Genomic DNA, 17247 nt, shown 5'->3' on the forward strand with positions numbered 1-17247 from the left:
ATATGGGTTCTGGGGATCTGGACTCAAATACTCAGAGTTGTGAGACAAGTGCTTTATTCATTGTCATTTCCTCAACCCTCCTCTTTAACTTTTTGTTTTTGGTTTTTCGAGGTAGGGTCTCATTCTAGCCCAGGCTGACCTGGAATTCACTATGTAGTCTCAGGGTGGCCTCGAACTCACAGCGATCCTCCTACCTCAGTGTCCCTAGTGCTGGAATTAAAGTTGTGCACCACTGTACAAGGCACAGAGAGAGGGTGGGAGGAGGAAGGTAGGGAGGGAGGCAGAGAGAGAGAGAGGAGAGAGAGAGAGAGAGAGAGTGTGTGTGAGAATGGATGCATAAGGACCTCTAGCTACTGAAATAAAGCCCAGATGCATGCACTACGTTGTGCATCTATCTGGCTTTTCATGGATACTGGGGAATTGAATTCAGGTAGTATGGCTTTATGGGCTAGGGCCTTAACTTGCTGAGCCATCTCTCCAGCCCAACTTTTACTTGTTATTTTGAGACACAGTCTCAATTAGTTACCCAGGCTATCCTTCAACTTGCCCTTCCTCAGACTTCCAAGTAGCTGGAATTACATGCTGTTTCCATGAGACCCAGGGTTGTTTCATGTTAGTTTCTTTGAAAAATCATCATACTGGGCCGGAGAGATGGTGTAGGGGTTAGGCGCTTGCCTGTGAAATCTAAGAACCCCGGTTCAAGACTCAATTCCCCAGGACCCACATAAGTCAGCTGCACAAGGGGGCACATGCATCTGGAATTCGTTTACAGTGGCTGGAGGCCCTGGCATGCCCATTTTTTCTCTCTCTCTCTATCTCAAATAAATAAATAATAAAACTTTTTTAAAAAAGTCATTATACTAACACTTCTGATTTTATTTTGCGTACGTGTGCATGTGTGTGCACCCATGCACAAGGGGGCGCTCATGTGGGCTAGGGCCCCTGGTGTGCGTATTCCCTGTATCTGTCCCTTTTTCTTCTCTATCTCTCTCATATTTAAATAAGTAAAATACTTTTTTTTTCCTTGGGGGAGGGATGAAAATGTGCTCAACACAGGTTTCTGAAGAGAGAGGGCCTCCTTGTCCAGCACCTGTCATGTATACTTAGGAATTTTATTCTGATAGAAGGTAAGCAAATCAATTCATATTCAAAACAAGTCAAGAAGGAATTAAAGAACCTATGTGAGTGGCGTTCAACCCAGAAGCAAGAGTCCTACCGCCTCTGTCATTGGGTGGGAAGAAAACCCTGCTCCTTATAAGTCCTGGAATTGTCAGGCTCTCTCTCGAGAAACCTGGACCAGTATCCCTGCATGTTTCAGTAAAGGTGACACCTAATCATCACCAGTGACAAGGGTAAGTGAGCAGTCCACGGAAGTGGACTCAGACGTTCTTGATGATTTTCAAATCTCTGAATGTTTGATATGTGAGGCAGCCTCTCCTAGTCTATCAGCTGGCTTGGCACTTGTGGAGGCCCTCCTCCTTCAGCAATTAAAGGATACTTTCTGGAGTTCTCTTATTCCCAGAGAAACACACCCTCCGGGCCCTGCTCCCTCACATTTCAGACATCTGCATTACAGTAGGCTCATCACTTGTGAGGGGGTGAACCTGAAAAAATTGCTCAGTTTGAACAAGAACGACTTGGGCTGGCACATGGCCACGCATCAGCCATCTTTGTGGATTGGATAAATCCGACCCTTTTTCTGAAGAGAGCCGATTCTCTAACCTAGGGTGAGAGCTTTTAGGTGAAATAGAATGCCATGAAGATGCAGGGAATCTCTGTGTGCTGGGGAAAGGAGGCCCCTGACACACATGTGACTTAAGTGGTCATGTCCGCATGGGACATGCAGAGCTTCCAGGTGAGGTGAGAACCTACCAATGAGTCCTGAGCCCCTTTCTAGCAGGAGGACCAACATCTCTTTGAGGCAGTAGACACACAGGAGTCTCCTGAGTTCAGAAGGGGAAAGAAAATATGAGCAACATAAAACCCATATGCAAGTATCAACATTCTTTTTTTTCTTTTTCTTTTTTTTAAAAGAAGGAAGGAAGGAAGGAGGGAAGGAAGGAAGGAAAGAAGTAAGAAAGAGGATTGGTGAGGACGGAAACACCCTTATAGAGTGAGGAGGGATATATCCTGGGCATGTAGCATGTTTTATTTTTTATTTTAAATTTATTTATTTGAGAGCGACAGACACAGAGAGAAAGAGGCACATAGAGAGAGAGAATGGGCACACCAGGGCTTCCAGCCACTGCAAACGAACTCCAGATGTGTGCGCCCCCTTGTGCATCTGGCTAACGTGGGACCTGGGGAACAGAGCCTCGAACCAGGGCCCTTAGGCTTCACAGGCGAGTGCTTAACTGCTAAACCATCTCTCCGGCCCAAGTATCGACATTCTTTAAAGCCTTATAGGCCCAGGGCCAAATTGCTGAAGCCAGGCTAGAAAGAATTAGGAGTGTCAGGGTCCAAACATGTATTCTGAGGGTCTGTGTACCCATTCGCAGGCTCTCGAGAACCATCGTGACGCAACAATGGATGCAGGTGGAATGAAGGACCAGAAGGGTAAGTATTGGAAAATCATGGATGTGCCCCTTGTTCAGTGAGTAACATTCACAGATATCAAGGAAAATACGGTAAGTATGTAACACACGGTCCACTGTGAACACAGTTAGAATTTGTTGTGGCCTTACTTGCTCCTCACAATCATGAGAAATTCCCATGTGACATGGAAGACAAAGAGCAGGCATGACTATGCTTTATGGTGACGTTGTAGATGACACTGCACCCAGCGTCTCCAGTTTTCCAAACAGGTTCTTGTATATTGCACTGGAATGATATCTTTACTTGCCAGAAAATGATAGCAATGTCTTTGGGTCAAATGGAAGTCATATACACATTTCTTTCTAGGGTATCCCTGTTGAAGGACAAACATTTAGGCCTGTTTGTAACCTTTGACCCATCTTGCATAGTCTTCATTTGATCTCTGATTTTCAATGATCAGAGCAGTTGAGTATCATAAACACAGGGAGCTTGAAGTCATAGCAGGCACCTTTACTGCCAGAAGAGATAAGAGGATGCGCATGATATTGCAGCCACCCTGTGGCTACATCCTGAATTCCATGTCACCTGTACTAGAATTCAAATCAGCTGGAAAAAGAAAGGGAAAAGAAGAAAAGACACAGGAGGCGTGGGAACTGGGAAATGGTTTAGCAGTTAGAGCCTTTGACTCTGAAGCCAAAGGACCTGGGTTTATTTTTTTATTTTTTTTAAATTTTATTTATTTATTTGAGAGCGACAGACACAGAGAGAAAGACAGATAGAGGGAGAGAGAGAGAATGGGCGCGCCAGGGCTTCCAGCCTCTGCAAACGAACTCCAGACGCGTGCACCCCCTTGTGCATCTGGCTAACGTGGGACCTGGGGAACCGAGCCTCGAACTGGGGTCCTTAGGCTTCACAGGCAAGCGCTTAACCGCTAAGCCATCTCTCCAGCCCAGGACCTGGGTTTAAATCCCTGGGACACATGCGAGTGGGATGCACGCAAGCCCGATACACCCTGGGGTGCTCTTGTGGACTAGGGCACCTGGTGTGCCCATTCCCTGTCTGTTGCTCTCTTCTCTATCTCTCTCTTTCTCTCTCATATTTAAATAAGTAAAATGCTTTTTTTTTCCCTTCGGTGGGGGGGATGAAAATGTGCTCAACACAGGTTTTTGAAGACAGAGGGCCTCCTTGTCCAGCACCTGTCATGTGTACTTAGGAATTTTATTCTGATAGAAGGTAAGCAAATCAATTCCTATTCAAAACAAGTCAAGAAGGAATTAAAGAACCTATGTGAGTGGCATGTGTGCACGGACTTCAGAAGGATTGTCTAGGCCACAGCAATGACCTTTGGATCCTTCTGGCTCCACCTTCCGTTGTTTTAGACACTCTGGGATCAAAGATGCATGCACTCATCTTGTGTCTGGTTTTATGTAGGTGTTTGGGAATTGAGCCAGGTCAGGTAGGCTTTCTAAGCAACCTTTTAACCACTGAGCCATGTCTCTAGCCCACGATTTTTATTTGCTCAAATGTCATATTTTTCCATTGTTGGGACCCAAAATTCCATGAAAGTTATGCCAGGACAGAGCTACACCACCAGCCCAATACCATAGTATTTAAAAAAATTATTTATTAAGCCAGACACAGTGGAACACGCTTTTAATCCCAACACTTTGGAGGCAGAGGTAGGAGGATTGCTGTGAGTTTGGGGCCACCTGAGACTACATAGATAATTCAGATCAGCCTGGGCTACAGTGAGACCCTACTTCAAAAAAAAACAAAAAAGGGGCTGGAGAGATGGCTTAGCAGTTAAGCACTTGCCTGTGAAGCCTAAGGACCCCGGTTCGAGGCTCAGTTCCCCAGGTCCCACGTTAGCCAGATGCACAAGGGGGCGCACGCGTCTGGAGTTCGCTTGCAGAGGCTGGAAGCCCTGGCGCGCCCATTCTCTCTCTCTCCCTCTATCTGTCTTTCTCTCTGTGTCTGTTGCTCTCAAATAAATAAATAAATAAAATTAAAAAAACAAAAAAAAGGTTTTTTAAAATTAATTAATTTATTTATAATTTATTTATTTATTAGAGAGAGAGAGAGAATAGGCATGCCAGGGCCTCTAGCTAGTGCAAATGAACCCCAGATGCATGTGCAACCTTGTGCATCTGGCTTACGTGGGTCCTGGGGAATCAAACCTGGGTCCCGTGAGCTTCACAAGAGTGGTCTCACCAGCCTTGGCTCCTAACTCTTTATAATAATGGACCTCATTCAGTCCTCGAAGAAAGAATGCTCTTGTTTCTGGAGGTCTCCACAACAATAGGTCCTCCCATCTTGGTTAGTCATCCTAAAGGTCACAATTTCACACATTTCTTTTTACTTTTTTGTTTTTTGGTTTTCAAGGTAGGGTCTCACCGTAGCTCAGGCTAACCTAGAATTCACTATGTAGTCTCAGGGTAGCCTCGAATTCATGGTGATCCTCTTATCATCCTCCACGATAAAATGCGTGGGGTCGCACACCTTTAATTTCAGCACTGGCGAGGTAGAGGTAAAGGATCACCATGAGTTCAAGACCACTCTGAGACTACATAGTGAATTTCATGTCAGCCTGGGCTAGAGTGAGACCCTATCTCGAAAAACATATATATATATATATATATATAGTTTGAGAGAGAGAGAGAGAGAGACAGAGAATAGGCGCACCAGGGGCCTCTTGTCGCTGCAAACTGCCGACGCATGCGCCATCTGGCTTTACGAGGATAATGTGGAATCAAACCCACGCTGTCAGGCTTTGCAAGCAAGCACCTTAATCGGTGAGCCATCTCTCCATTCACCCGCTTTACACATTTCTTCTTCTTTTCCCGCCCACTCCCCCACCCCATACTTCACGTCCACTGCACTGCGCATCCCATCACTGCGAGTTCTATACATAATGGCCCCCAGGAGGTCGCGGCCCGAGCCTTCATCGTTGATCGTTTTGATCGTCTCCAGCACCGAGGACAGGGCCGGGGCGCAGAGGTCAGTGAAAGATGGCTGGAGCGCGGTGCGACTTGGGAAGGCAGCGCCCGGCGGAGGAGCGCTCCCTGGATCCCTTAGGTCCGAAGGGCCGGACGTCTCTGTGACAGGCTGTCTGAAGCGGCTCAACTCTCCGGCCCGCCCGGCCTCTACCGTACTGCGCCTGCGCCGCGCTCCACCAGCCCCCCCCGCGGAGCCGGAAGTGGAGGCTTGAGCTTCCCAGGATGCTCCGCGGCGGAGCGCTCATTCTAAACTGCTGGGCGCAGAGTCCGAGGCGGGAGGCCGTGATGGCCGCGCCGGAGCCGGAAGTCCTTTCTCCCGCCGCCGTCCCTGGTAAAGTGTGAGATCTAGGGCTCGGGGACCTTTTGTCTTCCCTACTGCCACCCCGCTTCAGGTCACTTGGGCTGGCGCTCGTGCCTGGCCAGTCGTCCCCGTCCTCCTGACTGACGCCCGCTGGTGTCCCGCCTCGCTGCGGCCCTGCCCGAGGCTGCCTCGCCCTGGGTGGAGCCGGCTCGCCGGCTGTCCTTCAGTGTCCGGAGCCCGCTGGACACTTTGGACTTAGTTCCCCAATCCGGGTCCCCGCCTGGTGTAGAGCAGAACCGTGGGCACTGCTTCTCACTGCCCCAGACTGTCCCGCTGTCATTTAACTCTCCACTGGCAGGAGTCCAGCCGGTGTCCCCTTCGCGGGGGTGGTTGAAGCGATGGCCACAGGGGATGAGAATCCTGACGGTTGTCTTTGAGCACTGTTTTTTTTTTTTTTTGAGGCTGGGTCTCTAACCCCTTCTGAGCTGGAACTGACTCTATAGTTCCAGACTAGCCTCGAACTCACAGCGATCCTCCTCCTACCTCTGCTTCTTCAGGACTGAGATTAAAGGCGTCACCACGCCCGGCCCCCAGTTGGGTTTTCTTGGTCTTACTGTAGCTCAGTGGCCTGGAACTCGCGATGATTTTGCTACATCAGCCTCCCGAGTACTGGGAGTCACCATATCCGTTTTTTTTTTTTTTTTTTTTTTTTAATATTTTTCTCATTTCCATTCACCTACTAGATTTGGAGTGGTGTGAGAAGTCGGAAGAAACTCATGTTCCCTGTGTAGATCTCCTTGAGACAGTTACCTCTGCCCAGGAACCTTCCAACGCATCGGAGCCCTTTTGTCCAAGAGACTGTCTGGTACCAGTGGTGTTTCCCGGGCCTGTAAGCCAGGAAGGCTGTTATCAGTTTACTTGTGAGTTTCTGAAGCATATCATGTACCAACGCCAGCAGCTCCCTCTGCCGTATGAACAGCTGAAGCACTTCTACCGAAAACCACCTCAGCAGGTATGCACATTTGACAGAAAATTGTTGAGAAGCCGGGCGGGCATGGGCGCACACCTTTAATCCCAGCACCCAGGAGGCCGAGGTAGGAGGACTGCTGTGAGTTCGAGGCCACTCTGAGGCTACATAGTGAATTCCAGGTCAGCTTGGGCTGGAGCAAGACCCTACCAAAAAAGAAAAAAAAAAAAAGGGAAAGAAAAGAAAATTGGTGAGAAAACTAAGTGGCTTGTAGGTAGGTGGTAGGCAGGTACAGTCCCCCAAGGTGTGTGTCAGCCTAGACAATTGCCAAGGCCTTCTTTCCACACATTCTCTTCACTGTAATTTTTTTTTTTTTTTACCTTTTTCTCTTTCTGAGACTCCTATTATGTGTTGTATCAGAACTTCATGAACTAGTTCTTTATTTCTTTTCTTTTTTTTCTTTTTCTTTTTCTTTTTTTCCAAGATAGGCTTTCACTTTAGCCCAGACTGATCTGGAATTCACTGTGTAGTCTCAGGGTGGTCTTAAACTCATGGCAAACCTCCTACCTCTACCTCCCAAGTACTGGGATTAAAGGTGTGTGCCACCACACCCGGCTTAGTTTTCTTTTTAACTTTCAACTTTGTTTTATTTTATTTATTTAGTTTTTATTTTTCGAGGTAGGGTCTCACTTTAGCTCAGGCTGACCTGGAATTCACTGTGTAGTCTCAGGATGGCCTCGCCTCTGCCTCCCGAGTGCTGGGATTAAAGCCGTGCACTACCACGCCCAGCTTTCAACTTTATTTTAATTTATTTGAGAGAGAGAGAGAGAATGGGTGTGCCATGGCCTCTAGCCACTGCAAAGGAACTCCAGACTCATGTGCCACCTTTGTGCATCTGGCTTTATATGGGTACTTGTGGCAATCAAACTTGGATCCTTAGGCTTTGCTAGCAAGTAGTTTAACTGCTAAACCATCTCTCCAGCCCCCTAGTTTTCTTTTTAGTATAATAACCTCTATTAAAACCCAACATAAAGCCGGGCGTGGTGGCGCACGCCTTTAATCCCAGCACTCGGGAGGCAGAGGTAGGAGGATCCCCGTGAGTTCAAGGCCACTCTGAGACTACAGAGTTAATTCCAGGTTAGCCTGGACCAGAGTGAGACCCTACCTCGAAAAACCAAAAAAAAAAAAAAAAAAACCAACATAGGTAGGCATGGTGGTGTATGCCTTTAATCCTGGCATTTGGGAGGCTGAGGTAGGAGGATCACTGAGTTTGAGGTTGCCCGAGACTAAATTCCAGGTCAGTTTGGGCTAGAGCAAGCAAACAAACAAACAAAAAAAACCCCTCAACATCAGAAATCTGGTTTCACCAAGTGTGGTGGTGCATGCCTTTAATCTCAGCATTCCAGTGCCTGAGTTGGATACTGAGGTAGGATGATTACTGTGAGTTAGAGGCTGGCCTGAGGCTAGTGAATTCCAGGTCAGCTTGGGCTCGAGGGAGACTACCTCTGGGAAAACAAAAAGTAAAAAGAAATCCAGTCTTGTTAGTTTTTCTATATGTACCAAAAGGGGAGGGGTAAGTGGTGGTGTATTCTGTTGCTCCCTCCTCCTTTTCCTTTTATTTTGTTTCTTTTTGTTGTTGTTTGAGGCAGGGTTTCCTGATGCCAAGCTGGCTTCAAACTCAGTATGCAGCTGAGGATGGTGTTTAATTGATACTTCTGTATTTGCCTCCTGGAATTCAAATCCTGGAATTCCAGGTGTGTACCACTGTGCTCTGTATGCGCAGTGCATGGGATCGAACCCAGGGCTTCATAATATGTTAGGCAAGCACTATACCAACCAAGCTACACCCCTAGCCCCCAGCGGAGTTCTTGAGGAGGCATCAGCTTTACCCTGCTTGCTCTCTCCTCCCATCATTTGTCCACACAGGCAGAGGACACCGTGAGGAAGAAACCTCGGGTCACCAGTGAGGTGAACATCAGGAAATGTCAGCAGGCCCTGGCAGAACTGGAGAGTGTCCTCGGTCATCTACAGGACTTCTTTGCCCGGACACTAGTGCCCCGAGTGTTGATCCTCCTTGGGGGCAATTCCATAAACCCCAAGGAATTCTATGAACTGGACTTGTCCAGGCTGGCCCCCTTCAGTGTGGACCAGGGCCTGAGCACAGCAGCTTGTCTGAGACGTCTCTTTCGAGCTATTTTCATGGCTGATGCCTTTAGTGAGCTACAGGTTCCTCCGCTCATGGGCACCATTATCATGGTACAGGGACACCGCGACTGTGGAGAAGATTGGTTCCGACCCAAGCTCAACTACAGAGTGCCCAGCCGGGGCCACAAACTCACTGTGACCCTGTCGTGTGGCAGGCCTTCCATCCCAGCCATGGCTTCGGAGGATTACATTTGGTTTCAGGCCCCAGTGACACTTAAAGGCTTCCATGAGTGAGTGAATGAGGGTGCTTTTTAATCGTGAGAACAATGGCTGGATCATCTCTCCCTGTGGCACCAAGTCACCCTTCTCTTGCTTGGAATTGGAGTGTCGTCCTGGTGAGGGAAGAAGACTTCATATGCTGTGTGCCCATCTTCCCTAAACATCCTGGTGGGCTGGCACTGTGGCTGTGACTGTCATAATCATTGTGGAGTAATATCTCTGAATCAAAGGTTGACTTTCCCTGAGGCCACTGGGTCAGGTGGTTCTGTTTGGGGTTGGAAAGCAAAAATGGGTCAGTAGATTCTCCTATGGAAGTGACTGCTCTGTCTCCTCAGAACTTTTTCCAAGGTCATAATGTTGATGTGACTCATGAATTTAAATATATAATGAATACAGTCCTATTAAATTCTCCTGAAACTTGCCACTTAAAGGGATTCATTGGCCTTGAGACTATTTTATTTTTGCCTGAACCTCTTCTGTTGGGCTTCCAGGATTAAAAATTTATATATTATTTATTAATGCCAGGTGTGGTGGCAGACACATTTAATCCTAGCACTCGGGAGGTAGAGATAGGAGGACCGCTAGAGTTTGAGGCCACCCTGAGACGACATAGTGAATTCCAGGTCAACCTGAGCTACAAACCCTACCTTGGAAAACCCAAAATAATTATTTGGTAGAGAGAGTCATACTACTGACCTTTTGCCACTGCAAATGGACTCCAGATGCCTGTGCCACATTGTGCATCAGGTTTTACATCAGGACTAGAGAATCAAACCAAGGCCCGCAGGCTTTGCAAGCAATCACCTTTAATTACAGCCATCTCCTCAGCTCTGTGGGATCTTTTACTACTAATTATTTTTTTCTCTTCATGAGTCTCTGACCAGACTGGGAAGTTAAGTAATTTGATAACAAGCCTTGGAAACAACAATAGCTGGGTGTGGTGGTGCATGCCTTTAATCCCAGGTAGGAGAATTGCCAAGAGTTTGAAATCAGCGTTGGACTAGAGTTCCAGATTAGCCTGGGCTAGAGTGAGACCCTGCCTATGGGGGGAAAAGGAAGAGTTGGGACTAGAGTTCTTACACCAGCACAATTCTAGCTCAAGTTCATTCTCTCAGAGCAACAGAGCCACGGCCTTTTCAACAAGGGTAAGCTGTGAGTAGAGTGTGAGATTCTGCTGGTGGTTATTCAGGACAGAAGAATGTTGAATCAGGTCTTTCTTCATGAAGTCAACCATCAAATAGACGCAGGCCACATGTCAGGCTTTCGGGCCTCAATCTAGAGGGTGAGACTTGAGGTCTGTATGGTTCTGGTAAGCCTGGCCAGTTCTGCCCTTCAGGTCTGAGAAGCAAATGACAGGAAGGAGGCTGAGACAAGAAAAGCCAGAGGCTCTTAGCAAAGCTGGATTCATCTGGAGGCTCAGGCCTCCCAGAGTGCCTGGAATCCTGTAGGATTTGCTCCCTGTGGCTGGATATTCCTTTGGAGTTCTGCCCAGAGCAGTGTCACTGTGGCTGCTTGACGGCAGCTGGCAGCTGCTCTGGTAAAACCCTGCCTTCTTGACTTGGCAGTTCTTTGGGTACATCTGACTTGCCATTGTGATCGTTGCTGTTACCCTCTCAGGCTTGACTCTGTCCTACCTACAGAAGAGTGGAGTCCTTTGTCCCTGGGCAAGGAGAGTCCTTGCTTATTTCCTGGAAGCAAGTTGAGGACAGAATCCCCACATTGTTAGTATTGGAAATGGGCTTGCATTTGCGTAAGTGTATGTGGGGCAAATAGTGCCTAATTCTGCAAGGCTGTTAGATAATGTGTAGAAAGTACTTGAAACATAGCATATGTTTAAGACATATACTATGTTTTGTTTATTATTTATCATTTAAAAATGTTATTTATTTTTTTAATTTTTTCTTTTTTTTTGGTTTTTCAAGGTAGGGTCTCACGTGGCTTTATGCCGGGCGTGGTCGCGCACGCCTTTAATCCCAGCACTCGGGAGGCAGAGGTAGGAGGATCACCATGAGTTCGAGGCCACCCTGAGACTACATAGTGAATTCCAGGTCAGCCTGAGCCAGAGTGAGACCCTACCTCGAAAAACCAAAAAAAAAAAAAAAAAAAAAAAAAGTTATTTATTTGCAAGAAGAGAGATAATGAGAATGGTTGTTCCAGGGCCTTTAGCCATTGCAAACAGACACCAGATACATGCATCACTTTATGCATATTGCTTTCTGTGGGTACTTGGGAATCAGACCCAGGTCGTTAGGCATTGCAAGCACATGGCTTTTTTTTTTTTTTTTAATTATTTCAGAGAAAGAAAGAGGGAGATAGAGAAATAGGCATGTCAGGGTGAACTCTAAATACATGTGCCACCCTGTGCATCTGGCTTACGTGGGTACTGGGGAATTGAATCTGGGTCCTTTGGCTTCACAGGCAAATGCTTTAACTACTAAGCCATCGCTCCAGCCCAGGGCTGGCTTTATTATTATTATCATCATCATCATTATTATTTGAGAGCAACAGACACAGAGAGAGAAAGAGACAGATGGAGAGAGAGAGAGAGAATGGGCATGCCAGGACCTCCAGCCACTGCAAACAAACTCCAGATGTGTGCGCCCCCTTGTGCATCTGGCTAACATGGGTCCTGGGGAATCGAGCCTTGAACCGGGGTCCTTCGGCTTCACAGGCAAGCACTTAACCGCTAAGCCATCTCTCCAGCCCTTTTTTTTGGTTGGTTTGTTTGAGGTAGGGTTTTCCTGTAGCCCAGGCTGACCTGGAATTCACTATGTAGTTTCAGGGTGGCCTTGAACTCATGGTAATCCTCTTACATCTGGCTCCCAAGTGTTGGAAGTAAAGGCATGTGCCATCATACCCGGACCTGTGTGTGTGTGCTTTCAAGGTAGGGTCTCAGGCTAGCCAAGGCTGACTTGGAACTCACCATGATCCTCCCACCTTTGCCTCCCCAGTACTGAGCTTAAACCATTAAACCTGGGCCCCCACATTTGGCCTAGGCCTGGCTTTTATTTTGATTTCCTGTAAAAAAGAATTTTACTTAGCTCAGTTTTGGAAACTGAGAATCAGCCTTGTGCAGGCTCAGGCAAAATTTTCCTCCTTGGTTCTCATTCATGTTTGGTCATGACTAGGACTGTGTGATGATTACTTGACCAGTCCCTCAGTCTTTAAAAATATTAGCTTTTGGGCTGGAGAGATGGCTTAGCACTTAAGGCATTTGCCTGCAAAGCCAAAGGACCCAGGTTCAATTCCCCAGGACCCAGATGACCTTTGGTTTTTTGAGTTAGGGTTTCACTCTAGCCCAGGCTGACCTGGAATTTACTATGTAGTCTCAGGGCGGCCTTGAACTCATGGCGATCCTCCTACCTCTGCTTCCCAAGTGCTGGGATTAAAGGCTTGTGCCACCATGCTCGACTTCTTTATTAATTTGGAAGCAGAGAGAGAAAACGGGCATGCCAGGGCCTCTTGCCACTGCATATAAACTCCAGATGCATGCTTTACTTTGTGCATTTAGCTTTACATGGGTACTAGGGAATTGAACCTGGGCCATCAGGCTTTTGCAAGCAAGCACCTTTTTTAATTTTAATTTTTTTTCTCAATTTTTTAAAACATTTTCCATGATTATAAAAAATACCCATGTTAATACCCTCCCTCCCTCCACTTTCCCCTTTGAAATTCCATTCTCCATCATATCCCCTCCCCATCTCAATCAGTCTGTCTTTTATTTTGATGTCATGATCTTTTCCTCCTCTTATGTCTTGTGTAGGTAGCATCAGACACTATGAGGTCATGGATATCCAGGCAATTTTATGTCTGGAGGGAGCACGTTGTAAGGAGTCCTACCCTTCCTTTGGCTCTTACATTCTTTCTGCCACCTCTTCTGCATTAGACCCTGAACCTTGGAAGGTGTGATCGAGATGTTACTCAGTACTCCAGTCACTTCTTTCCAACACTGTGATACCTTCTGAGTTATCCCAAGGTCACTGCCATCTGAAAAGAGAAGATTTTCTACCCAAAGTGAGAGTGGCATTAATATAAGGGTATAAATATTAAGAGAAGTGCTTACTGGGTAGTTGGATAAGCATAGTATATACATTTTTCCAGACATCAGCAGATGTTATACCCCTAGGGTTCATGACTACCCTTGTTTTAAGTTTTCAGTATTCCCTCCCATGGAATGGGCCTCTAGTCCAATTGGAGGGCAATTGGTTTCCACCATGACAGACGTGCCACTGTTGCACTTGTTGGCTCATTTGGCTTGGCTGGCCAATTATAAGGCTTGCAGTGTCCACTGTTGAGTATCTTCACTGGTGGTATTTCTTTCTCCCATTGAACTACATATAGAATGGCTTCTTCCAGCTTTCTGTCAGCTGTTCTGCATGGAGGAGGTTATCAGCTCAGTTCCAGCAGGGTTTCTCAGTGGCACAAGCAAGCACCTTTAATTACTGAGCCATCTCTTTAGCCCCTTGTTTTTGTTTTTTGAAATAGGGTCTCTCATTCTAACCTACACTTCCGTGGACTCACTGTGTAGCCTATGTTGGCCTTGTACACATGGCTGTCTGCCTGCTTCAGCCTCCCAAGAGCTGGGATTATATGTGTGAGCCACCATGCATGCCTGACTGTTTTATTTTTAAGTATTTTAGAGATTTATTTATTTGAGAAAGAGGCAAATAGAGAATTGGTGTGCCAGGGCCTCTAGCCACTGCAAATGAACTCCAGGCACATGTACCTCCTTGTATTTCTGGCTTATGTGGGTACTGGGGAATTGAACCTGGATGCTTAGGCTGCACAGGCAAGTGCTTTAACTGCTATTTACTTAGAGAATGAGTGCATCAGGCCTCTAGCTCCTGCAAATGAACTCCAGACATATGTGTGACCTTGTGCATCTGCATGCGTAACCTGATACTGTGTTTAAAAAATTTTATTAATTTATTTATTACAGAGAGAATGAACACGCCAGGGCCTCTAGCCACTGCAAACGAGGTAGAGGGCTTTGACAAAGGGAGCAGAGAACTTGTGAATAAGGGTGGGACCTATAAGTAGTTTTGAGATGGGAGACCTGTTAAGCCAGGCCAGCTCCCTCAAATAACTTATTTAAAAGTGCAAAATGGGGGCTGGAAAGATGGCTTAGTGGTTAAGGTGCTTACTTGCAAAACCCAAGAACATTTGTTCAAGTCTCAAGAACCCACGCATAGCCAGATACAAAAGTGAGGCAAGCGTCTGGAGTTCATTCATTGTGGCTGAAAGGAAGGCCCTGATGTGCCCATTCTCTCTCTGCCTTCTCTCTCTCTCTCAAAACTGAAATAAAATTTAAAATTTTTTAAAAAACACAATAGGGCTGGAGACATGGCCTCACCAATACCCATGTAAGCCAGATACACAAGGTGGCATATGCACCTGGAGTTTGTTTGCAGTGGCTAGAGGCTCTGGTGTGCCCATTCTATCTCCATCGTTTTCTCTCTCAAATAAAATATTTAAAAATGCACAATGCAGCCGGGCATGGTGGCGCATGCCTTTAATCCCAGCACTTGGGAGGCAGAGGTAGTTGGATTGCCATGAATTCAAGGCCACCCTGAGATAACAGAGTTAATTCCAGGTCAGCCTGGACCAGAGTGAGACCCTACCTCAAAAAAGCAAAAAAAAAAAAAAAAAAAAAAAAAAAAAAAAACCAACCCACAATGCTGGGCTGGAGAAATTGCTTAGCGATTAAGGCACTTGCCCGCAAAGCCTAAGGACCCAGGTTCAATTCCCCAGTACCCATGTAAAACCGGATGCACAAGGTGGCATGTTCATCTGGGGTTCCTTTGCATTGGCTGGAGGTCCTTGCGTGCCCATTCTCTCCCTCAGTCTCACAAATGAATGTTTTTCCTTTAAATCCAGATGCATGTGCCACCTTGTGTATCTGGCTTACATGGGTCCTGGGGAATAGAACCTGGGTCCTTTGGCTTTGCAGGCAAATGCCTTAACCACTAAGCTATCCATCTCCACAGCCCTGCTTTTGTTTTATATATTTTTTTAAATATTTTATTTATTTATTTGAGAGGCAGAGAGAGAGAGAGAGAATGGGTGTGCCAGGGCTTCCAGTCACTGCAAACGAATTCCAGATGCATGTGCCATCTTGTGCATGTGGCTTACGTGGGTACTGGGGAATTGAACAGAGAGGTCCTTTGGCTTTTCAGGCAAATGCCTTAACCACTAAGTCATTTCTCCAGCCCGAATTTTTTTTTTTCAAGGTAGGGTCTCATCCCAGTCCAGGCCGACCGGGAATTCACCAAGTAGTGTCAGGGTGGCCTTGAACTCACGGGGATCCTCCTACCTGTGCTTCCCAAGTGCTGAGATTAAAGGTGTGCGCCACCACACCCTGCTCCCATTTGATTTTTTTTTTTTTTTTTTTTAATGCACAGTGCTTAGGCAGTAAGGGCACAATTATCTGAGTAATTTTGCCACATGTCTCTATGGGCTTAGCATGGGTTCAGGGTATTTTGACTTCATGAGTCTTCTCAAGATGATCTAGGAATGAAAGCTTGGCAACTGTTAACAGTAAAGCACATCTTTCTTGTCAGTAAGCTTGCTGAGGAACTGTTCATTTTGCCCTTGGCAGGGGACTCCAGAGTGTCTTGAAATAGTAGCAGTTAGGTTAGCCTGGGGAGTGCGGTGGGGTTGGTTCTGACCTTTCATTATCTGCTATTACCATTTAGGTGTAACGGTCATAGTGGTGGGCCCAAAGTAGTGTAGTCAGTTTCACCTTGCTGGGTGAACATCCAAGCCAGGCACCGGAAGAGGAGGAAGGAGTTTATTTCAAGCTTACAGATCCTAGTGGAAGTTCCACCAATGGCGGAAGAAGCTGCTTCCATCCATCCAATCAGAGAGAAACACTGCAGCCAACCCGGGCTGAGCTTGAAACCGCTGTGCTTACCTTTGAGCTAGAAATCAATCCCATCCACCCCCAAACACACCTTAGGGCTGGACCATAGGAGCCGCCCCCAGTGACCTTTTTCCAGCCAAGCACCTGGAGGTGCAAGTTACAAGCTTTACTAAAACCCCTGAAAGAGGGAGGGCTGGAGGGATGGCTTAGCGGTTAAGGCGGTTGTCTGCAAAGCCAAAGGATCCACGTTAGCCAGATGCACAGGGGGCGCACGTGTCTGGAGTTCGTTTGCAATGGCTGGAGGCCCTGGCGCGCCCATTCTCACTCACTCTCCTCTTCCTCTTTATCAAATAAATAAAGTATTAAAAAAAAAAAAACCTGAAAGAGCCAGGCGTGGGGGGGGGGGTGCCTTTAGTCCCAGCACTCGGGAGGCAGAGATAGGAGGATCGCCATGAGTTTGAGGCCAGCCTGAGACTACATAGTGAATTCCAGGTCAGTCTGGGCTACATTGAACCCCTACGTTGGAAAACAAAACAAGAAAAAGGAGTGTGTATGTGTGGTGGTTTGATGCAGGTGTCCCCCCATAAACAGGTGTTTTGAATGCTCATGGAGAGTTGGGAATTAACTCCTTCAGGAGGCAGTGTATTGTCGTGGGAGGGCTTATGGGTGTTATAGCCAGTGTCCCCTTGCCAGTGTTGGTACATTCTCCTATTGATGTTGGCCTGGAGGTGATGTCCACCCTCTGCTCATGCCATCGTTTTCCCTGCCATCGTGGAGCTTTCCCTCGAGACTGTAAACCAAAATAACCCTTTTTTTTTTCCTCACAAGCTGTTCTTGTTTGGTGATTTCTACCAGCAATGCGAACCTGACTGCAGCGGGGGGTGGGGGTGGGGGTGTGTGGCTGAGATAATGACGCTACTGGCAGTGGTGACGCTTTGTATCGTCTTTCCTCCCAAATCCCTGTTGCGACCAAGTGCAGTCAGTGGGGATTCTCAAAGTGGAGTAGCGGAAGCTCTGGCGCCAAAATATTCCTGTGCTGGGTGGGATTGGGGTGTCCAGCGCCACTTTGATTTTCCTGGGGCATAGCGGAAGCCACACCTAGACATCCAGTCCTAGAGGAAGGGTCTGGTGTGTGCCCAGGCTTTCCGCCCAGGCCAGCTAG

General features: G+C 47.0%; 1 protein-coding gene across 1 annotated transcript; it reads left to right on the top strand.

The window, feature by feature from the left end:
• Window positions 1-5733: 5733 nt before the first annotated feature.
• On the top strand, window positions 5734-9657 carry LOC101601578 (MAD2L1 binding protein). The gene is made up of 3 exons (XM_004649462.2): window positions 5734-5862; window positions 6576-6844; window positions 8726-9657. The coding sequence occupies exons 1-3, from the start codon at window positions 5754-5756 to the stop codon at window positions 9236-9238; spliced, it is 891 nt and encodes a 296-aa protein (XP_004649519.2). The 5' UTR covers window positions 5734-5753; the 3' UTR covers window positions 9239-9657.
• The last annotated feature ends 7590 nt before the right edge of the window (window positions 9658-17247 follow it).

This window comes from Jaculus jaculus, chromosome 8 (assembly GCF_020740685.1).
Source record: "Jaculus jaculus isolate mJacJac1 chromosome 8, mJacJac1.mat.Y.cur, whole genome shotgun sequence".
In the NCBI taxonomy this organism is placed as follows: Eukaryota; Metazoa; Chordata; class Mammalia; order Rodentia; family Dipodidae; genus Jaculus; species Jaculus jaculus.